This window comes from Pleurotus ostreatus (genome assembly GCF_014466165.1).
Source record: "Pleurotus ostreatus strain PC9 chromosome Unknown scaffold_5, whole genome shotgun sequence".
Lineage (NCBI taxonomy): Eukaryota > Fungi > Basidiomycota > Agaricomycetes > Agaricales > Pleurotaceae > Pleurotus > Pleurotus ostreatus.
In genome coordinates this window covers 3,104,192-3,126,747 of record NW_023503160.1, presented here as the reverse complement: position 1 = coordinate 3,126,747, position 22,556 = coordinate 3,104,192, and the positions used below count along the sequence as shown (strand labels likewise).

The window sequence follows — 22,556 nt, the reverse complement described above, 5'->3', positions numbered from 1 at the left end:
ATGGGGGTACAAAAGGAAGCAGTATGAAAGTGAGACCGAATATTGTCGCGGTAGCAGCACGTGATCATAGAGACATCTAACTTTCGTTATATCGGCGAATGAGCACCAGAGCTTTGCTTGCATGGTGCAGCGCCACCAGTAGCATTCCTGTACGGCAGGATGCACTGATAACTGACTTTGACTTGGGAAATGCGTCTGTAAATCTGTAATCATCTCGCATACTGATTCTCCCTGAGTCTCCTGAAGCCCCTGTTAAACTCTGTATCTGGGATGTTCTCTTTACAATGCAGAAGCCGACTAAATATTCCGGAACGATAGAATGTTTTGGTGATTTCTTGCTTACATTGTCCTGTGAGACACGCAAGTGGCATGCTGTGACCACCAACATTGGTGGCCAAAGTACGCAATTACCCTTTGAGGGCAGTGGCACTTTAACCTGCTACGGTCTATTGTCCGCCAAACATGTTTATAGTGCGTGCTCAGACCACATAAACTACATTCCCCTCCTTGACCATCTACTACCACCATCTATCACTCAACCCTCGTACAACAATCCAAGATGTCGTCTATCTTCGCTACCAACGCCCAAGTACCCTTGCACGCGGAATTAGTGAGTTTTGTACTTAAACCTTATGCTAAGCGACTAGCTAAATTGAGTGTTTATTAGTCTAGCGGGCCTGTAATTTCCACCGAATCTCGTACCGACGCGGTCCAGCTTTACGAAGATTCATCTAACACCGATGAGGAGAACGGGGGGCACGTCCTAATCGCGCATGGAGACCTTCCTCACGGCAAGCTACCCGGCCTACCCACTGCGCTGACCCCCAAAGGAGAACGATTCAACGACCTATACGGTCGTCCCCTGGCACCTGTATGGAGGAAGCGGTCCAGAGTTCCTGGAGCACAAGTAAGTAACGGATTCGTTCGACAAATTAAATCATCCTAATGCTTACCCATTCGCAGTATAAGTTTGCATCGAAAGAAAAGAAATCCCACGACGGCGACGATATCAGTGCCACGGCGAAGAAGCTCAAGAGCAAGCTCTCTAGCAGAGGCTCCCCTCAAACGAAGGCGTACATCAATCAATGGTTGGATGGGATGATGGATGTTTATCAAGGTCCCGGGGAAGAAATTGAAACTATTCGAGAGGCACATCGACAAGCGTCTCTGGGCAAGGCCAACACCGACCAAATTGTGAAGGCTTTGATTGCTTCAGGACAGCCAAGGGAGGGATCCACAAACGATGTTGCCAACGCTGCGCCCTCGAAGTCGACTATTCGTAAGACTAAAGGCAAGGCAGGATCCTTCATGGCCGCAGGAAAAGTACCCATGTCCGCGTCGGACTACGCGGTAGTTAAAGGGCCTTTCCGTGACGCCCCAAAGCTTCCTCGCCACCTCCCGATTCCAACGCAGTGGGATTAGTCCGTTTTATCTTTCCTTGACCCTGCCAACTTGTACATAGCTTCTCTTTATCTTTCATCCGTGCAACTGCCAATGCTCTCGCGCGCGTTACGAAGTTCCGAATGCTTGCCTTTTACCATGTAATATTAAAAATATGTCGTGCTATGTACAAGTGTTCATCTTCCATAGCATGGCTTCGGGCCCGGTGGTTGTGAGCCGCAAACATTGGATGCAAACAATAAGTACACCATCATTGATACTATCAGAAGTAGAAGAAGCTTGAACTCTGAGCTCCTAATATGCCCCTGTCTACCACCTTATTCAAACTTCTGGGGGTTTGTACGCACCGTCAGGGACGACGAGCTGAGTTACATCCCCATGAGCAGATATTATGAGTCTACTTTCGTCAACTCCCCTACACCCGCAGTTCACCCTCAATGATGGTCACAACCTTGATGTACGGTTGCATGCGCGTCTACATGGCAATTAGCACACTGGAACGCAAGGCACCCGGACTAAGACATCGACGCCTTCTCATGACTCATGTGAAATGTACTTTTGGGGGCAGCTACTGCCTGAAATCGTAACGCAGTGACTATTGTGCGTCACACACTGTCAGCAATGTACCATGACTCACGAACAAAAGTTGGCGCGGTGATGCTGCGAAACTTGAGTAGAGTCACTATGTATCAAGCTTCTTCAAAGCGCAGGGAACTCGTGTTTTCTGTATTGCCAGTCGCGCAGAGTTGTTCCATGGAGATCATTGTTGGAAGTAAATGGCTTGAACTTTAGAAGATCGCCACCATCCCAAAAAGGCCTGCTCCAGCTGTGACCGTGAGAACATTCCGGTGCCATGACTTTGAACAGCAGTCTGGGAGCAATTGGTTAGAAATGGATCTTGACCTTTTCCGCATGTTGTAGATTGACGGTTGATAATCCCTTGACCTTTGTTCCTTTTGTACCACCACCTACTCAATTCCTTCTCGGACGCTACGTTGCACAAGTCGCCTGGAATTGACGTGGTTTCAGAGGGGTGGCTACAACACAAGGTATGGCGACTTCAGCTCTGCACCTTGGGGGACGTCTTTGACTTTTTATGTTACTCATAGAGAGTCTACGGACTCCTCAGAACCTTTCGTTATGCCATTGCGACAGAATGCAACTCCCAGCTTAGGAGAAGGAGACTGGGTCTTCGTTGAAGAACAGTGGTGGCGCACCCCTTTTGACTCCGTTTCATGGTCGTATCCCCTGGACACGAAACAAGAAGGCACAGCTCCTACGTGCAATATTGTGTACGCGAAGCCCCCCTACAATCATCACTCTCACTCGGAGTCGCCCCCTGCCGATGCAATGTGCCTTTCATCAGCCACTATGGCTAGTGTCGAGGGGGATGTGCGGGCTTACGAAGACGACGGGCGCGCTGGAACGGGTACGGAAATGGAGCTCAGCTCGGAGTTGATTGGTGTCAAAGGTGCTGTGGATATCCTACTCCCTTACGAGATAAACGTCGGCTTTTTCTATGCGACACAATCGCACTCCCCAGCCGACTCCGAATTCCCACCATCAGACTTCAAGGCACGGAGGCTGAACGTCTCAGATGAGGAGCTCGTACATGGACGTGCGTACTGGGACGATATCGTACAGAAAGTAACCGGAGGTCTCGTACTGGACGCACGTTTTGGTGAAGACGAGGACTCTCCTACCGGCTCGTGGACAAGCGATTTCAGCCCCTTGACGAGCAGCACAGGCCTCCACAGCAGTACTTCTACTCTGTCAAGCATCGATTTGAGCAATCTTGATCTTCCGTTGACCCCTCGGGTAACGACAAATGAAGATGTAGCCGTGCACGATTCGTCGTCAAACATCGCTAGCCCCCAATTCCACCTTTCGAGTCGTCTGAACGCGACAGCATCAACGTTTGTTCCGTCTTTTCACTCCGCCAAGCCAGTCGATTCGAGTTCAGACCCTTCACTGCCGTCATTGAACAACTTCACATTCCCTTCTATCGACCGACCTACCTCTGTGAAGATTACCAAGGATGACCAAGGCTTTGTCACCGAGGTCGAAGTTGAGGCTGAAACCACTTCTTCAAAGCCTTCCTCCGCCCCACAATCCAGGTCATCTTCGGCCCTCCTCCCGGCCTTCCTTCATGAACCCACTCGTCGGAAGGCACCAGCTTCCAAGACTCGCGCAATCGTCGACAAGTTACGCTCTTCCGCTTCCAACCAAAGCTCGAGGTCCGATTGGACCATCGTAGACGGTAGTGATAACCGAACGAAAAGCGCGAGCATCACACCAGCACGTAGCCCCAATTTTGACATTACGGACTTTATGACGCCTCGGACGTCTATGTCGGAAAACGGAGGAGACGGGGAGCGAGACACTGATGGAGCATCATCTCTGGAGCCTGATGAAGAGGGCTGGTTCACTTGTGGCTCAGGCGAGCGTGACGAGCCGTCACACGGAAACGAGGCCCAGGATGCAAGCGAACCTACGACTGAGGCGTTTACCAGTGACAAGGCGAAGCGGGCCCAAGCGTTGTTCTTGGCTTTGAACCGACATCGCGGTTCCACTTCTCCGGATGGTAAAACAACGAACTCGACATCCTCTGGGGTTTGCGACGAAAACATGGCTGCGCGCGCGGAATCGGCTGCGGCCGCTCTTAAGCACCTGTCCATCTCTTCAATTTTCCAGAAGCGCGCAGAATCCCGTGGTTCGTCGTCGAGTCCTAATCCCAGTTCTAAGAAGCAAAGCAAACGATCGACACCAACAACGCAGCCCCCTCGCCCCTTGTCTATCTCCATACCAACACCACAGCATCATGCCTTCACCCCCGCCATCCCCTCATTTCCCTATGCCACCATCCCATCTCAGTTTCCTGTCCCAACAAACGTGGCCTTGTTACCGTACATGACAACTCATCATCCTTACATTCCAAGTATGCAGCCCCTTCCAAATCACTACCTACAGGTGCAGATGCAGATGCAACTTCAACTCCAGGTGCAAGGGTTCGTCCCAGGACCCCCAACACTTCGACCGACAAGTGTGGGCGATTGGATCGTTCCTTCCCGCGTTCAACCAGGCGGCGTCAATTTGAAAGTTGGTTCGAATGTACCCCATCTCTCATCCGCGCCAACGCTTGACCATCCAATATGGTGATCGCCCTAATCACCATAACGTTCTTGCACATCGACCGTCGCTCTTCTTTCATCTGTTTACGCACGGTCTTCTTGCTTGTTGTATTACTTAACTTTGGACTCCTCCGGTAATAATATTAGGAGACAGATATACGTACCATTTTGTGTTGACCGTGTCTCAAAGCCAAGAGCTTTGATCTATGCATGAATTTATCTTTGCCTTATGCTCCTTCGTACATATGTATGTCAGCTGTCTCGCACGTTTGCTTATCGGTTTTGTTGTACTGGTTCTTTATGTAGTAGTGTCCTCCACATCAATTGTTTCGCCCAACCTCGTCATCAGCCATGTTGAGATTGTCCCAGGGCAATGAGGGTGTGCGCCTAGAACGGCCCGCTACAAGTCCACTGGTTCGAACCAGCATCCGACACCAGTCATTGAGCCGGGGGATAGCTAGCCACAACGACATTTTGGAGGGGCTGGCAATGGTACATGGGCAATGTCTGACTGCCACGACTCAATCGTGCGGTATTCGCCGCGGCGCTGCATCCACGCTGCGCCATGCTTTGGACTTGATCCTCCAGTACGGAAAGATCTGTCCAAAGAGGGCCTTTACTAGGAACGTTCAAGGACTAATGGCCGATTACCCCTACATACTCGGAAGCAATTCTTTTGGCGGTGAGTTTGCTGTTATGTTTTGGTTGTATTCAATCGCCCAGCTATAGGCAAAGGGCCAGCGTGAAGTGAGCCGAAAGATACAAGCTAGCACACGCAAATACTGATGCATGTATCTTTACCCATCAACCTTGCTCGCGACACGATGACTCTGGAGCTCATTTTCCGTAAGGGATCCACGGTTCAGGAATCCGTTGCTTCTAATGGTTTGTCTATCTATACAGCATCTGCATAGTATCAAATTTGTCTTCACAGATTTGTCACGACACCAAACCACCACACGCTCTGACGGAGGAAGCATGTATTCCCTTATCCTGTTATTTCCGGCATCCCTTCATTCACTCCCAACATAGGACATGCGTTTGAAAATAGGCAACGCTGGTATAACCCATGACTGTGTTTACGGAAGTCCAATTGTTCTCCCATGGACTCGTAAGTATAAATAACGAACATGCCCTTGAGTGCTGACCTTTGTCCGCCCCAGTGAAATATCAATAGATTACCCAATATCATGTCGACGACCATAAAACTAGATCACTCTGGTTTGCCCCTTATTCCTCAGCCAACAGACTCTCCGTCAGACCCACTGAATTATCCAAATGTGCGTAGCAATTCTTCTTCCGCAAGCGTTTTCTAACCGTCGAACTTCCTTGATATAGTGGCTGAAGTATCTCATACTGGGGGAAATATCCGTTCTCGCCTTTCTCGTGACTCTGAACATTGCGATGATCAACCCCGCGATAGTTCCTCTCTCGGAGGAATTTAGCATCACTCCTGTTGCTGCCACATACCAGACCACCGTCGCCATTGGGGCGGCCGCATTTGGACCTTTGTTGTTCACTCCCTTTGCCAATGTGTATGGCCGACGTCCTGCGTACCTCCTGGCGATCTTGGTCGGGTTTGCGTCATCAGTTGCATCAGCGACTACGACAACCTATGGTGGATTGATCGCCGCAAGGGCCGTCATTGGTTTGGGTCCTAGTGCAGCCATGGGACTCGGAGTGGGGACAGTCGTCGACGTGTTCTACATGCATGAGAGGGGAAGGGCTATGGGATTGTTTACTTTGTCGATGACGAATGGAGGACATCTTGCACCGATCGTATGTACCCAACGAGCAGACACACAAGAGCGTATAGTTGATGGGTTGTCCCTAGGTTGGTGGATATGTTGCCCGCAATCTTGGGTGGAGGTGGTGCTTCTGGGTCGGTGCTATATTGAACGGTATGTTTCCGACATGGGCTCTACCCGTCCGCCTCAACTGATAACTGCCATATCAAGCGGCTATGTTTGTGATATGTCTTTTTGCCCTGCCCGAGACCCAGTTTGATCGTTCACTCGCCATTGAAGAACTGGACAAAAACCTTCCTTGTTCGAAAGCTGAGATCGTCCATGCGGAATCAAGTGCGAGCGTACGGCGAGAACCATACACGGCTCCTCCAATGCTATGGAGGACATACACCAAACGGCTTTGTTTGTGGAACCTTGAACGACCTACAGGGAGACGAATGAAGGCATCAGACTTTGTTGTCCAACCGTTAAGCATGCTGCGGCACCCTTCTGTCGCATTTCCGGCTCTGTTCTAGTGAGCACGATATACGATCACCGTGGTTAGTTTATTCATTTTTCAACAACAGTGCTGTCACATACGGGTTTGCCTCCATTGAACCGGCACTGACACTGACTGCCATATTCACGAAGCTATATAGATTTGATACTGTCAGGAACGGGTAAACCCTTTTTTTTACTCCGTACAACCGCACATTTAAACTTACCTTCCACCACCTCACAGATTAGCCAGCGGGGTCAGTCTCCTAGTTGGCGGGTGAGTTGAATCATATAAGGAATAGCTACCAGCTAACGCCGCAGTTCGTCAGTTCGTTGGGAGAGCTCTGCTCTGGGCCTGTTACGGACTACATGATGCGAAGGGCTCGACAGCGTCTTGAAGGCGATGATGAGCCACCTGCAGAGATTCGTCTGCAAGGGATATGGACAGGCGCCATAATTGTACCCGTCGGTCTACTCATGTGAGATAAACACAGAACTGGCTGTTGGACCGCCTAACATTCGGCTCTGTAGATGTGGGTGTTGCATTTCCCTTTCCTGGTTACGATCTACTACTGGTGACCTTGATCAGACGGTTTCACTGTGCAGTTTGGGAATAGCTTCCTCGTCCCATGCATCGCAATCAGTACGTGATGTTCCCTGTTTGGTAAATTTCCTCGTGCTCGTTCATGCTCGAACTCAGCGTTGGCCTGCTTTGGCGGTATGCTATCTTCATATTCGCCATACGTCAATTAATTCCAGGCTTTAACAAAAGTGCAAATCATAACATCGGTCTGCTATACGTACAGCTGCAGTGATTGCTATCGCTCGAGAGGCAACGACACTAGCCAGTGCTTCAAGTAAGCCTCATCTGAGACACTCATTCTCGGCAGTCTTCACGCCCACGTAGTTTCCTTAGGCAGCTGTTCGGCATGACATTGGGATTCTACTCGTAAGTCCAGGGTCTAATTAGTCATTCTCATAATAACTGGGTGTGCGTAGAATCCCATTTGGAGACAAGGTGCTAAAGCCATGCCGAGGCGTTCAACAAGAAGCTAACACTCTCTAGATTGGGTATCATTTATCGTTTACCCTGTTTGCTGTCATATGGCAAGTAGGGTTTTCCGGAAGTGCCAACGTCGCTCATCGCCTTTAAATAGTGTCATTACCTTCCTGCCGATCTTAGCCTTGATGAAATGGGGAGGTGCATGGAGGAAATAGTTCCTACGATGTACGCCTCTGGTTGTTCGTCCAATAATGAAAACTTCACGGCTTCTAACTACACCCCAAATATCAACTAAAATTGAACTAAGATTTCCCAGTTGTTCGCTATTGGAGTAGCCGGATCTTTGATAACGAGGACACCGGCAGCACCATCCTTTTTGTCGTTTGATGCAGCCCCAGGAGTGTATTCCCATTCGAGGATTTGGCCACCCTCAACCTTGACACTCTTGGGCTTACTTCCCAACCCCAAGACGACGATTCGCTCCACCCGAACACCGCTGACGCTCTTAGCGAACTCATTCGCGGGGTTGAAAGTCTTCAGGGCGACGCCATCCACCGCGTCGCTGGGCCTCAAAGCGGCCAAATCCTTGCTTGAAATACGGAGCTCCTTCTTTCCCTTGTCAGCGAAGAACTGCCTCCAGATAAACTCCCCATTGCGGTGCGAGTAGGTTTCACCGTCATCGATATAGAGTTCTCCGCGGGCACTGCCCTTCTTATCCAATGCAACGCGTAATGTGAACGGATCGCGCTTCATGAGTGTGGAGGCGCGTCTGGGGCGTTCCCGGGTACTGACGATGGAGCCGCCACGAATGAAGAGAGGAAGTTGGTGGAGAGCAGCGGGAACGGTGATGTTTTTGCCTTTCGCTGATCCTCGATAAACTTGGTGAGAGAAATAATCATAATAGACCTACATCAAGCGTAAGTTATTAAACGTTACTACAAAGTAAGAGCCACGTACCTGATCCTCGGCAAGGTAGACGGACGCTTCGGTAGCACCTTTCTCGGTCACGGGCTTGACCAATAAACCCGACGAACCGATATAATACTGACCGTCAAGATCGAATCCGTTCTTGTCCTCGGGGAACATAACATAGTGAGGGCTGGAAGCACAATTCAGATGCATCGATCACACACGACAAAACTAAAACAAACCGTAGAACTGGCAGCCCTGTGACGGTAGTTTCTCGGAAAGCAGTGTACCACACGGGGAGCATGGTGTACCGCAATCTCAAGATGTCACGAACAATATCTTTGTATGGTTGATCAAGAAGGTAGGGCTCGCGGCGCTTTGTGTCGATGTGAGCATGAGCTCTGAAGAAGGGGGCCATTGCTCCGACTTGGTACCAGCGGACAAGCATCTCGGGCTCCGGGTTGCCGAAGAAGCCGCCGACATCAGCTGTGAAGCGAAGTTAAGCAAACGCTTTTTGGAGACGAACAAAACCGCTTACACCCGCCGAATGACATTCCAGCAATTCCATTAGCTAGTACCATTTTGACTCCCACCTCCATGTGTTCCCAGGTACCAAGATTGTCGCCGGTCCACATAGCACCGAAACGCTGGGAGCCAGCGAAGAAGGACCGCGTCAGGACGAACGGGCGTTGAGGAGGGTCAGAGCGTTCCAGAAGGGCTTGATATGTTGCGTTAGACTGCCGATGTTGTCAGCTACACTCCAAATGTCTGAAAGAAAGGGCGCACGAAAAGCATGCCATTGATGTTATGTATATCTCGGTGTTCCCAACCGTTGTAATGGACATTATCCCTGGGCATAGAGATTTCCGGACCGTTGAAGACAGATGGCTAAAGAAGGGACCAATGAGTTCCGTTCGCGTGAATACAGACGTAAGCAATAAGTACCTCGTTCATGTCATTCCAGATATGAACCGCTTCGGTGCTCTGTGTCCACGACCAGCCGCCGCTCGCAAGTTGGTAAGGCTTAAAGAGGGATTTCCACCAGTCCCAAGCACCAGGGTTAAAGAAATCAATCCACGAGCTACTGCCGGACCAACACCATCCTTCATATTCACCCTCGCCACTCTTTGGCTTCACGAGTACACCGCGCTCAGATGCCTCCTTATATACAGGATACTCGTTGACGCGCTTCAAGTGAGGGTCGACAATGACGACCATCTGCGGGCAGGCAGGTGAGAAAGTGAATTCCAGACAGGCGGCACGGACTTACGTGCCGACCAGTAGCAGCGACATCATTAATCATGTCAACGGGGTCTGGGAAGTTCTTCGGCTCCCACATGAAGTACTTGTGATCTTGAGAGTACTCGATATCGAGCCAGAATACATCTACTGGCATGCCTTCTTCGTCAAAGCGCTTTTGAACGGTGCGGACGTCATCTGAGCTAATATAGTTCCATCGGCACTGGTGATACCCCAATGCCCAATGCGCAGGAAGGACAGGTGTTCCAGTGAGTCTTGCGTACTGAGCGAAGACGTCAGCAGGAGTAGGCCCTGGCATGAGGAATATGTCGAGGATGCCGGATTCGGAGATCCAGTGAGTCTCTGTAGACTTGTCGGTCGCATGAGATACGTCGATCCATGTCTCCGAGCCCACGGCGTGGAATATACCGACGGTTGAGTCAGCAGAATGAGCATGCAAGATAGGGATGGAGCCGTAGAGGGACATTGGTGATGATGCGATATATTCGAAGACATCTGTGTTGTATAGGCGATATGGGTCCTCAAAATGAGGCGATTCGCCCGTGGTAGAGGGAAGGGACAAGCGTGTCGCATGCTGCGGTATGCCATAGATATTTGCATGGTTGGGAAATGATATATCAATAGACAAAGACTCAGGTCCTGACTGAGGGCGTCAGCTATGGTCTTATAAGCAGTGGGAAGCCAACCTTTGGGTTTTGAATCGGTCCATGAGCCAAATGTTTCTTCCCAGTACGCGTCCTCGTCCTCGCCCTCGAACCACGCGTTTGGTTGGACCTTAATAACCGTTTGAGCGTCTTCCACGCCTTCAGACCCTTCAGGCTTCTGCTCTCCTCCAGCTTCCACCTTCTTGGACCGGAAGTGCTCCATGTGTAGGAGTCCCTGGCCGTTCAACACGATTTGTTCCTTCGATTCTTTAAGCAGAACGATCTTCAAGGGATTGAATTGGACCACTATCTCGAATTCTTGTCCCTCTCCGAACTTGGCCTTGAATTCTGTCTTCCCGACTGACCACTTCATGCTCTTGCTAACTTCGGGTTCTGATATCAACGCCCACGATGCTGCCTCGTCGTAGTGCTTCTTCAGGCCATTGATCTCGTCCATTCTGACGCGTACAACGCCATCCGTATGAAGTCGAACGTCAAGACCAAACTTGACGTCGGGGTACAGAGATGACTTGACTTGGGCGGTGAACTTGGCCGAGTCATGAGCGATTTCAATGGTGGAGAGGTCTATCGAGTACGGCGATGCCCAGGACGATGCTTCTTTGGCGCGTGAGGCTAGCGCACGGCCCCTGCGACAGAAACCTGCTTGAGAACATGTCTTGAAGTCGTGGGACTTGACAGCAAATGTTTGAGGGACAGATATGAGTAGAACGAGTGCACCTAGAAGCTTCAAAGAGTACATACTCCCCGACCAAGCCACAGGCCGTTCTGAACAGTGAATAGAGATGAACTTGAGTATACAATGAGTGGTCTGGCAGCACTCAATTGACGTGGTCTCGATCATGTGACATAGAGTAGGAGATAGGGGCGACAGAGTCTTGGTTGCTAGTCTCTAAAGCTTTGCGTAGATGCGAGTATTCGTATTGTAAACTATTGCGTGTATATATGACCTTTTGCCCAAAAAAATAAGGACTCAAATCAATTAGTATGGGCATCCAAAAGGAGGGATGGACGGCTCAGCTGCCCCGGAGAGACTTGAACTCTCGATCTTCCGATGTCAATTATACAGCGACGGGAGCATAACAGTCGGACGCCGTAACCAACTAAGCCACGGGGCAATTAGCATATCCTTTCCTATGTATGGACATATAGAAGCTGCGTTGCTATGTTGCGGAGGTCACTCAAACACGACATAAACCACCCAACGGTTATTAGGACAGTTATTTCCTCCACATACCTCCCCATCTCATCAAGGTCAAGATCGGGAGGAAGGTGACAACACTATATGCAGTTGATAAGTGTCACTATCACTATCGGATAATCGTAGTGAATCATGCTCACCACACGATAGCAAACAGAGTGAAAGACAAGTGGAATCCGATCTGCGGTGAAATATAGAAATGAATACAGTTCATGCCTTAAGCATCAGTGTGGCAAAGATACCTTTTCTCCAAATGGAATTCTATATCCATGGGTTACCGGTCAGCAGACGAACCATCACCAAGCAATGAGAGATATGACTGTACGAGTAGAATCCTAGAGTCATGCCGAACAGTTGTCGGAAGAAGCTGCCCGAGGCAGAGATATTAAGAATCATAATGATGGTGAGGTATCGGAACATACTTGAAGCACTGACTAACGTCATTACTTCTGGTCCGATAACAGTCGCTGCAGCTATACGTGTAGCAGACCGAGGTAACGATTTGCACTGACTCTCTAAATTAGCGCGAGGTTCGCCCAAGCCGCAAGCCATGACCAAACGCACCGCCAAAACAGGCCAACGCTGTCTCAAAGATCGTCAGGTAGCGAAGTCACGGATTTTTTTGCGTTACGTACCCATCCCAATGCATGGAGCGACGAAGGTGTTGGAAAACTGAACGGTGAATCCATCTATAACACAGAAAAAGTAAGCGAGGCTACGGTCTCCCCCTGCGAGGGGTATTCGGCACCCACATCTACGAAGTCCGATATTAGACAGTAACATATGGCACTCAACCAACATTGAACTCACATGAGTAGACCAACAGGCACGGCGATCGCCCCCGTCCATATTCCTTGGAGACGAATCTCTGCGGGTGGTTCGCCATCGCCCTGATGACGTTGTCGAGCCCTTCGCATCATGTAATCCGTAACAGGCCCAGAGCAAAGCTCCCCTAGCGACCTGAAAGAGACGGGTCCGCATGGTTTAGCACTAGCAGTCCCTTGCAAAAGTAGATAAAACAGTTTACCCGCCAACTAGAAGGCTGACTCCGTTTGCCAATCTTTTGTACCATCGGAACGGATGTAAGACGAGGTTATGGGCCATAAGGTGCAAACCCACCCGTTCTTAACGGTATCAAAGTGATACAGCCGAGTAAATATGGGAGCCAGCGTCAACGCCGGTTCGATGGAAGCAAATCCGTACGTGACAGCACTGCCGTTGAAGCAGTCAGCAAACTGATACCACAATCGAATTTCAGACTCACTAGAACAGAGCCGGAAATGCGACCGACGGGTAGCGCAACATGCTTAGCGGTTTGACGACGAAGTCCGAGGCCTCCATTCGTCGGCCTGTCGGTCGCTCAAGATCCCATAGGCAAAGACGATTCGCATACGTCCTCCACGACATGGGAGGAGAAGCGTACGGTTCTTGCCGCACATTCGTGTCAGATTCCACATGAATGACCTCGCCTTTCGAACCAGCGAGATTCTCATCTAGTCCGGTAGTGAGTGGACGGTCGAACAGGGTCTCAGGCAAGGCAAAGAGACATATCACAAACATAGCAGCTTGTTTGACGAGCGGTTAATTGATAAACGGGCATAGCTCATGGCGAAGACATACCGTTCAGTATAGCGCCGACCCAGAAGCACCACCTCCACCCAAGATTACGTGCAACATATCCACCAACCTAGAAGACAAACCGTCAACCCTACGCCCTAGCGTGTCTGCTCGTTGGGTACATACGATTGGTGCAAGGTGCGCCCCATTCGTCATCGTCAAAGTAAACACCCCCATAGCCCTTCCCCTCTCATGCATGTAGAACACATCAACAACCGTCCCAGCTCCAAGCCCCATAGCTGCGCTGGGCCCAAACCCGTTTATCGCTCGCGCGGCAATCATGCCACCGTAACTAGTGGAGGTCGCAGACGCCACAGCGGACGCAAAGCCAACTAGGACTGCAAAGAGGTATGCAGGACGCCGGCCGTACACATTGGCGAAAGGCGTGAATATCAGAGGGCCTAGCGAACTCGTGCCAATAGCGACGGTGGTCTGATACGTCGCTGTCACAGGTGCGATGCCAAATTCCTCAGAAAGTGGGACTACTGCAGGATTGATGATTGCAACATTCAGAGTCGCGAGAAAGGCAAGAGTGGAAATTTGGCCAAGTATCAGATACTTCAACCACTGTTGCGAGGATACTCTACGATCAGACAACGACGGCGAGGGCAGGACTCGACACACACGTTTGGATAATTCAACGGGTCATAAGGTGAGTCTGTCGGCTGAGGGATGAGAGGTAAACCTGAGCTATCGAGTTTGGTCGTCGCCGACATGGATACAGTGTTGCTGGCCTTCACTGCCGGCTCTCTAACAGCAAGGATAGAAGCCATAGCAGGTCTGCGGACCTCTATCTATGTGTCCGTTATTTACTCTGACGATTCCATGAGAATTATGGTCATGGGTCACTGAACCGGACAAGCCCTGTGAGCGGGAGGAGCTGACTTTAGACACGGGCTCCAAAATTAACCAAAAATGCTGTTGCCCGGTCTATTATTGCCCTTCGGGGCCAGTCTGTAAAGATAGAAGCCCATCAGCCGTATCATTGATGCGATACTATACAATTGCGTGGGCATAAATAGTACACATACGCGCGCGGGACGTCTAGACGTCTTCCCTCTCTACCATTGCGAGACCGTTGATTGGAGGCACTGCACTTGCGTACATCTGGACGTGCGCGCGAACCAACTTGTCTACGACCTGAGGATCCAGGGGCGTAGACTTGATCTTGGTTCTCTGCTCCAGGTTAAAGGCTGTGAACACAACTTCAGATGGGAGTGGAAACTGACCAATGCATATGAGACGCCCCGATATATCCATCCTAAGATATCTTTGTATTCGGGGTGCGTCTTTGATACGGGAGGACATGCTCCACAAGCGTCGATGAGAGGAGAGCCAGGAGGCGGTGCAGGAAGACCTAATGTGAGGTACTGGACGGTCATTTGCTTGACAAGCTATATCAAACAGATGAGTGCCTTCGAAGGGGACGTGTGATGGGACGAACCAGTTTGTTGCCCTGTTCGATTTCCGGATCGATTTGAAGGCTCGACTTTTCGGTTTGCTTGCGCTTTCCTTTCGTTTGCGCATTCAGTGTCCCGAAAACGTCCTCGTGCGCTTCGTCCCCTTTCTCCTTTGTCTTTCCTTTCGCCTTCGTCTGCGGGATACCACTGCCCCGGCTTAGGATCGTTGGGACCTTGAAAGTCGTATCGGTATCGAGAATCTTTTGACGTTTGCCGCCTTTGCTGCCAAGTTCTACAGAAGTATGTGCCCTCTTCAGTTCCCGGACCCGGGGGTGTTTACCTAGATGCAAAGGAGGGACGCGGGGTATCGGGTCATCTGGGCGCGGCAGACGTGGAACTGATGGTGGCGGGGGTGCGGTGCTAATTCTTCCAACACACAGGTTAATAGCATGTCCATCGCGGCGGGCATATATGACTATCTGGGTCGTCTCGGGACCATCGGTATCGCCTAAGGCAACTTTAACTCCCCGTTCGCTCTGTGGTTTCAAACAAAAGACGTTCTCAAAGTAGACTTGCGATAGCAACGCTTGTGGATGGATGTCGCTACATCGAACTATTTGGCTACGCGTATAAAGCTAGAATACGAAGACGCACACTGAGATGTTCCCGCTGTAATCCATGTATAAATCTTTCAACACAACGAGACCCAGGAATCGTAGGCTTGGTCGGCCACGCATGCTCTCCAGAGCAAGGGCAAGGGGATTCTCCAGCAGAGCCTTTTCAGGAGACTGGGAGGTCGTAGCAAAGAATGTCAACCCGTCGAGGAGCAAATGAGAATCTGGTAAAGAAAGGGCACCGCGATAGAGTAGTCGATGCTGTGTAGCTGAGGAGCATGAAGAGGTTGTCGGAGAAGCTAGTAGAGTCGGCGATGAGACAATATTCATCCTCTCCTCGCTGTTGTCGGTGTCCTCGTTGATGGCGTTGAAGAAGCAATGAATCCGACGATAGTGGCGCGTTAGGGACCGACGCGCTCACGTGAACGTGAAGGTCGCTCGCTCGTCCGCTCGATGCGATTGACACCAAATACATGCAAATGGTCCGTGCTCACTAACTGAGCTCCAACGAAGCATAAAAACCCTTCTCTGACTTCTGAGCAACTCATACTTACCTTGATGGCGTAGACCCCTTCATCTACCTGGGTTTACGGGCCGTGGGGATCCTCCATAGCACGGCGACCCTGTCCATACAGGGGATGCCTTCGGCTTGTATGGGCTTCGGCTCATGCACCGTCTCTATATTTTCCTGTCCTGCATCGGCCACTCTGGCTGGGCAGGCCATTTTTTTTTCGCTATTCGTACGTTCTAACCCTAACCCTACGTCACATTCCATATAGACTTAACTGTGCCTTCTTTCGTACTGTGAGAACTTTAAACTGATCGTGTGAATTATATACCATTGCATTGACAATTTAGACATGTCAGTATGCTACGAGCTTCAGCTTGTCAAGAATTGCTTGTTTCACAGTTGTAAGCTTGTGTCACCTGTAGTCGGTCGCGTTTCTGAGGTACAATACCAGTCTCAGCCACTAAATGGTGTTGTCAGGACTATGTCAACGTTTCCCTTCATTGATATTTGACATTGATATTTGACATTTGTGGCCAGAAATACATGACGGGAGAGCCGTTCTATCACATCCCATTGGCGTTGAAAATCAATGGTAGGTGCTATTACAACTCTTTGTGAATTAGCAACTAAATTTGTGTCGTTCATGTATGTAGGCTTGCGAGGCAAATGCCAAAGAGGCGGCACGAAATCACTTCGTCCTTGCTGTACTTAGCGAAGCACACATGTTGTAGCTAGACAGCACGCAAGGATAATACAGTGTTATACTGCCAGACGAGGACACTACGGCGCTTCATTTAGTGACATACTAGACATGCTGCCACTTGACGACAAGTGTTGAAACATCGACGGGTTGACGGTTGGTCAGTTGCTAGTTGTTGTATTTGCTAGTGGGCTCCACTCGAGCTGACGTCGGTACTAAAGATTACTTCCGACCGCTGGAACAGGCCATCCTCTCTTCCCGGAGGCATAGCCCTCCTGGATCCCAGAACATATATATACAGGCCATTATCTCCCATTCTTTATTCACTACTTCGACTTCCTTTTCTTCCCAGTCCTTTATCAATCCAGTTGCCTTCCCTTTACTTTACACATTCCCTTGCTTCTTCGTATTCGTTCTTTGGCCTTCGACACCCTGCTAATGTTTACCATGAAGTTCACCATCACCCTTGTCGCAGCTGTGCTGTGTGCCTCAGACGTCCTCGCCCTCCCTGCTAGATACGACGCCCGAGGCTATAAGGTATGGAATATCCTCTTCTAATAGTAGCAACCGCAAACTGACATCCAACCCAAAGCATTATACCCCTTCTGTACCTGCCCAACCTTCCACCGCCTCAGCGGAGGCACCGAGCTCCACCCTAGCCAATACGTACATCCCTCCCTCTTCGTCGTTGCCGGGCGCTACACCACCAGCCAGCAGCGAAGTACCTCCAACTTCGTCTGCGCTGTCCGATGCACAGGCATCCCCTCCTGCGACCTCTGAAGCCTCAGGCACAACATCATCGCAAGCCCCCACTGCTGCAGTCCCAGACGCATCGACTCTCCCAGCGAGCACCGAATCAGCAATTCCATCTGCCTCAGCGTCCGACTCGGCGGCGCCACCCCCAGCCTCGTCGCAGCCTCCCGCTCCGGCAAGCTCTGCGGTCACCCCACCCCCAGAATCTACGCAGACCCCTCCCGCTGATGACTGTCCAGCCGCCTCCAGTTCTGTCCCCCTCCTTCGAGGATTCAACGGCATCACAGTAGACCATTTCTACACCACCGACGCCTCCGAAATGAGCAAGGCAGTTGGATACGGGCAGGAACCCCATGTCGCCAAGGTATTCCCTGACGCTGAGAAGGCCATGACGATCCCGCTCCTCCGCATGTTCAACGCGCAGGCGAAGGATCACTTCTACACCACTTCGGAGGGGGAACGCGATAATGCCGTCCAGAAACTTGGATATCAGAGCGAGGGCGTCACTGGGCATATCTTCAAGACCCAGATTTGTGGGAGCGTGCCCTTGCATAGGCTGTACAATCCTGTAGCGAAGAATCATTTCTATACCACCTCTGAGCCTGAAGCCAACAACGCTGCTGCCGCGCTTGGGTATGAGAGGGAAGGTGTTGCTGGATTTGTCCTCCCACCTCAGTAGAGTGCTTGATTGATCAAGACGATATACCCCATACCTTCACACGACTTTCTTTTATACCTTTATACCTTTGTACTTCATTATGCATCTGGATCGATAGGACTGGGACTTCGTACTTATAGAATGAGTACATCATTGCTTACAATATATGCCTCCGTGGACTTCAATTTTTAACGGCTATGATTCGTCAAATTGTGATATCAAAATAAACAACCTCAATACACTATAAGTACATCTGCAACTGGTATCTTGTCCAAGGGGTATACATGATTTTCGCATTAAAGTCTTCATCTCATCACTTCGTTCTCCAACTTTTACTACGCCCCAACCGTCACTTCCATTGGCGTGCCTATCTCTGATTTGCCGCACCATGTTCCCCGTCCACATCAACCACTCCCTCTCCAGCCTGTGCGTCCTCTTCAAAGTCATCACCAGCAGCAGTATCTCGAGCATCCGTAAGCATCTTCTTCACCATCTCTGGACCGACCATTGCCTGAACCATCCGCATAAGACCCACAATTTCAGGATCCCCTCCCCGTCTATCACCTTTACGTCTCCCGCCTCTAGGGAGGTCCAGAGCCTTTTCCAAGCCATCAAGTCCCTGCGGACCTACCAACTCCTTTACCGCGACCAACGCCTTAAAGCTCTCCGCCAAAGCATCTTTCACGTCTACTTCAGCATCCCTGAGCTCGCTCACGAGATTCCCGCGCTGGCGCTCGATGCTGACGAGGACCTCATCCAGCCATGTCTGAGGATGTCGGTCCAGTAGGGTGGGAGATGGGGGCCAGGCAGGATAGTACAGCGGAGGCGTTGAACGGGGAGGAGAGTCGTCATCTGGAGTGGCAACGCGCTGAGCGTCGGGGACAGCTAGAGCATGGGTTTGACATCGGTCGTGAGTATAAGACTATGACGAAAAGCAGATACATATCCTCACCTGATTCTATTTGAGCTCTCGACCCCGGAAGAGGAGGAGTAGGGCTCTTAACCGGGTCAAAAGGTTGCCAATCACGCTCGGGAGTAGGTGAGTATTCATCAGGAGGTGGAGAAGGGAAGGGATCGACAGGGGCGATAAAGTATTGAACGAAGTCTTCCCCTTCATCTTCATCGCTATCCTGAACTTCCGATTTCGGTGTAGCTGCACGAGAATGGACGGTGTCGTTGTCGTTGGAGGTTGATGCTTGCGTGCCCTCTGCTACTAAGGTCTGAGATAGCGTCGAGTTGCTTTCTGTTGCACGCAGCGCGATCGTTTCGGGCTGAGAGCTATTTGTTGGCCGTGACGAAGTGGGAGAGGCGGGCCCTTCATTCCTCTTGCTGCGACGCCGGAATGGAGGCTGAGATTGACCATTCCCATTATCCGGTTCAACTGCTGCAGTAGCTTTACCACTGCTGCGAGTAACGCGTCTAGCATATGGAGATCGGTCGGCACTTCTCGTCGATCGCGTCGTCCGTACCACCGACGCGGAATCGCGTGCTTTGGTCTGTTTCTTCGACGCCATTAGAATCAAAGACCAACCCTCCGTCACTCAAAGGGAAGATGAATTTTGTGTGGTTGATGAGTGGTGGTGGTAGAAAGTTAAGACCAAACCACACGTTGCGATTGTATTGTATCTTGCATGTTCGCGGAGTGGCTTGAGTGGCGTCGTCTCCGAATTACGGTTTCATTCCTTGTCTTCCTAATATGGTCAACAATGGAAGTCGCCCCTGCGAGGGGGTATTGTTCTCCTTCTGTCGCTATTGTGTTGAGCGGAGCTAATCGTCTGCGTGGCTAAGTTTGAGTGGGATGGGATGAACGTTGGATAGGCAACTTGGGTCGCTGAATTATACAGCACCGTCGAATAATGATACATATATTAGCAAACTGTGAATGGCGGTGATGGACGAGCGATTGATACACGTAAAGCGATGCGATAGTAGAAGTAGTGAGATGTTGCGCGCCTTATACAATAGTGGCGAATTACGCATTATGTTGTTTTGCAGCCAGCCCAAACCCAGTATTATGTATGTGCACATCTCCAGGAGGCGGATCCGAGCCAGGCTGACGTTGCGAGAGAGAGCAAGCACTACTCACGAGTAGCTACGAGGCCACACTCCAGACCTCTAAGCCCACACACTCGAAGGATACCGCACCAGCCTTCTTCGGCCCAGGAGAGCAAAGTGGGTCATTGTCGAATGTAGGGCACTTCGCAGAAGAGCCATCGAACAGTGTATCGTCCAAGTATAAGCCATAGTGGCCGTCCCTTCAGAAATATGGTGCGTCAGCCACAATGCCGCAACACGAGAAAAAAGAGGAAGAGTTGTAGTACTTACCCTCCGCCGAAAGATATAAACCCTGATTCACACAATGTCACGTACTCATTCTTCCCAGTCCATTTGTACACGTCCAGTTTATGATTTGCAAACCGCCAGAGGAAGCTGTGTACAGGGAAGTGAGCATTCACCAATGCCCCAAATAACATAACACGTACGATTCCCCGCTACCATAATACCCTCTCCCTTTGGTCATCCTAATGCCCTCACCCATCCACGCACCGAAAACAACATTGCCCGAATCCTTGACCACGATCAAAGCACCCCGGTTTGTAGTGCCTGTCGAGGTCTTAGTTTGGCCTAATCGCTCGCATCGGTCATAAAGTGTATTGAGGGAGATGCCATGCTGATCGAGAGAGTAAACCAGATTCCACTTGCGCGAAAGGCGGGAAAGAGCGGGAAGATGTGGTCGGATCTGTCTTGGATCAACGACTAATCGTGACGGAGGGATGTCATACTACTCACCAAATCAGCTAAACCCGTGCTGAGCACTTCATCGGTAGATCCCCACCTCCCTATCAACTCGATACTTCCACTCTTCTTCTCCATTAGTCCCCCGACGCTGGTGACTGTGCCATTGGCGTCTTCACTTTTGCCATTCACTTTTGCTGCAACTTCGCTGTTCATTTCGCTGGCCAATGATAGTTCGTGCTGCAGCTCTTCAGAGAAGCCCTTGTCCCAGTCATAACTCTCTCCAGCATAGCCGGGAGCACCTGTTGGTGGGATGTATATATGTGGGCCGAATGGCGAGGTTGTAGAGTTTGGGGGAGGAGGAGCGAAAGGAGTTCCGTGAGATATTTGAACTGGTGGGATGGAGGAGGACGCAAACGGCAGAGTAGACGCATGGTGCAGTGTTGGTGTCTGCGAGGCAGATGGTTGGTGCAGAGAAGGTGTCGACTGAGAAGGCGCGACAGAAGCAAACGGAGCAAATAGTGATTCCAGTGTATTAGCCGGTGGGGACTGGCGGTTGGACGATATGAATGAAGACATCCATTTCGAAGACAGACTTGAAAGCGTCTGGTATGACGGGGAACGTACGGGAATCGGTCGGGGCGGGGACCCAGAGGGCAAGTAGTTCTCTGGATGTCCTCCTACCGGGGATGGCGCAGATGTAACGGATGATGTAGATGCAATGGGCGGTGCAAGGGTGGGCGGGTGAAGTGATGACGATCGCTTACGGTGTAACGGAGGATGCGCAGTACTCGACCATCGATTTGAGCGGCGTGTAGGGGATGAAGAATGGGAATTGGGTTTATCCACAGAGGTATCAGATGAACGAGAATCGACCTGCCGCAGGGGCGCGAAGTCATCGAACCCGAGATCAACAAGTGACTCTTCCCTCGAGCTTCTGGGACTTCCCGCCTGAACCATTTCCCCAAATTCATCGTTTTGCTGCTTCTCAGCATCACTGGCTATTAAAACAGCTCGCGGGTCTTCTTTGGCGTCTTTGAGCCAATATAGCGGATCATCCTCGTGTTGCAACAACTCGTCTAGGACTCCCTTCTTGTTTCGCTCCGAAGCAGCTTTCGCATCGCGGCTGAACTTGTCGAAGAAGTCAAGACCAGCAGAGCGACGTTTCGACGAACCTGCGACACTATCGAGTGTGCCAGGCCCCACCGGTGGGCTATCCAGCGTGGCGAACGCTGCCAGGGGATCCTCTGCTGCTGGAACAGACACGAACGCACCGAAATCATCTGCCGAGCCTGTCGATGGTCCTCGCCGGGAATGGTGAGGCTGCGTCGGGGCGCTACGCGACTCAACATCGGGAAGCGGGATCGCCTGTTGCGTGGGGGATGCGCGTGGAGTCGCTGGAGAAAACAAAGTGGCAAATTTATCAAAAGCAGCCTCCAAATCTACAAGATTTGAGGAGGACGTGGTGGAGCTCGTGGCAGTCATATTTGTGTCGTGAACTTGAACCTAATGAGAGTCATGAAAGAAAAGATGCAGCTGCGACACTGCAGACAGGAGGCACAGTCTGATTGTGTGTGAATTCTCCATGTAGAGATCCCAGCGCCAAAAAGTTCCGACACGGGGAATCGAACCCCGAGCTGCCGCGATCGCATGAAAGGCGGCAATGTTAGCCGTTACACCATATCGGACATACGTTGTTACACTCCGAAGACCACTAACGAGCCTGTCGGCTGATTGGAACAGTTCTTACACCACATCATCATCGGCGACGCAGC

At 50.8% G+C, this 22,556-nt stretch overlaps 8 protein-coding genes and 1 non-coding gene across 9 annotated transcripts; 4 read left to right on the top strand and 5 right to left on the bottom strand.

The window, feature by feature from the left end:
- Positions 1 to 559: 559 nt before the first annotated feature.
- PC9H_008154 (uncharacterized protein) lies at positions 560 to 1,422 on the top strand (the record flags this gene model as incomplete). Its single annotated transcript, XM_036777670.1, has 3 exons — positions 560 to 610; positions 668 to 907; positions 964 to 1,422. The coding sequence occupies 3 exons, from the start codon at positions 560 to 562 to the stop codon at positions 1,420 to 1,422; spliced, it is 750 nt and encodes a 249-aa protein (XP_036631290.1).
- A 1,119-nt stretch (positions 1,423 to 2,541) lies between these two features.
- PC9H_008153 (uncharacterized protein) lies at positions 2,542 to 4,560 on the top strand (the record flags this gene model as incomplete). Its single annotated transcript, XM_036777669.1, has 1 exon — positions 2,542 to 4,560. One exon carries the CDS (start codon positions 2,542 to 2,544, stop codon positions 4,558 to 4,560), a length of 2,019 nt encoding a protein of 672 aa, XP_036631289.1.
- A 1,162-nt stretch (positions 4,561 to 5,722) lies between these two features.
- On the top strand, positions 5,723 to 7,240 carry PC9H_008152 (uncharacterized protein; the record flags this gene model as incomplete). The annotated part of the gene is made up of 7 exons (XM_036777668.1): positions 5,723 to 5,812; positions 5,871 to 6,311; positions 6,367 to 6,433; positions 6,491 to 6,794; positions 6,847 to 6,939; positions 7,002 to 7,034; positions 7,087 to 7,240. 7 exons carry the CDS (start codon positions 5,723 to 5,725, stop codon positions 7,238 to 7,240), a joined length of 1,182 nt encoding a protein of 393 aa, XP_036631288.1.
- An 811-nt stretch (positions 7,241 to 8,051) lies between these two features.
- PC9H_008151 (uncharacterized protein) lies at positions 8,052 to 14,125 on the bottom strand (the record flags this gene model as incomplete). The annotated part of the gene is made up of 16 exons (XM_036777667.1): positions 8,052 to 8,666; positions 8,718 to 8,859; positions 8,912 to 9,155; positions 9,208 to 9,406; positions 9,456 to 9,557; positions 9,615 to 9,887; positions 9,940 to 10,568; positions 10,616 to 11,359; positions 12,357 to 12,374; positions 12,428 to 12,546; positions 12,603 to 12,752; positions 12,912 to 13,004; positions 13,057 to 13,357; positions 13,413 to 13,479; positions 13,536 to 13,976; positions 14,036 to 14,125. 16 exons carry the CDS (start codon positions 14,123 to 14,125, stop codon positions 8,052 to 8,054), a joined length of 4,227 nt encoding a protein of 1,408 aa, XP_036631287.1.
- A 328-nt stretch (positions 14,126 to 14,453) lies between these two features.
- On the bottom strand, positions 14,454 to 16,147 carry PC9H_008150 (uncharacterized protein; the record flags this gene model as incomplete). Its single annotated transcript, XM_036777666.1, has 5 exons — positions 14,454 to 14,585; positions 14,639 to 14,803; positions 14,854 to 15,412; positions 15,464 to 15,692; positions 16,057 to 16,147. 5 exons carry the CDS (start codon positions 16,145 to 16,147, stop codon positions 14,454 to 14,456), a joined length of 1,176 nt encoding a protein of 391 aa, XP_036631286.1.
- Positions 16,148 to 17,072: 925 nt separating this feature from the next.
- On the top strand, positions 17,073 to 18,066 carry PC9H_008149 (uncharacterized protein; the record flags this gene model as incomplete). Its single annotated transcript, XM_036777665.1, has 2 exons — positions 17,073 to 17,171; positions 17,227 to 18,066. The coding sequence occupies 2 exons, from the start codon at positions 17,073 to 17,075 to the stop codon at positions 18,064 to 18,066; spliced, it is 939 nt and encodes a 312-aa protein (XP_036631285.1).
- Positions 18,067 to 18,412: 346 nt separating this feature from the next.
- Positions 18,413 to 19,559, bottom strand: PC9H_008148 (uncharacterized protein; the record flags this gene model as incomplete). Its single annotated transcript, XM_036777664.1, has 2 exons — positions 18,413 to 18,930; positions 18,998 to 19,559. The coding sequence occupies 2 exons, from the start codon at positions 19,557 to 19,559 to the stop codon at positions 18,413 to 18,415; spliced, it is 1,080 nt and encodes a 359-aa protein (XP_036631284.1).
- A 578-nt stretch (positions 19,560 to 20,137) lies between these two features.
- Positions 20,138 to 22,266, bottom strand: OXR1 (oxidation resistance protein 1; the record flags this gene model as incomplete). The annotated part of the gene is made up of 4 exons (XM_036777663.1): positions 20,138 to 20,300; positions 20,371 to 20,475; positions 20,529 to 20,785; positions 20,836 to 22,266. The coding sequence occupies 4 exons, from the start codon at positions 22,264 to 22,266 to the stop codon at positions 20,138 to 20,140; spliced, it is 1,956 nt and encodes a 651-aa protein (XP_036631283.1).
- Positions 22,267 to 22,391: 125 nt separating this feature from the next.
- PC9H_008146 lies at positions 22,392 to 22,469 on the bottom strand. Its single transcript has one exon. It is a non-coding gene; the product is annotated as a tRNA-Glu (tRNA).
- Between the last annotated feature and the right edge of the window lie 87 nt (positions 22,470 to 22,556).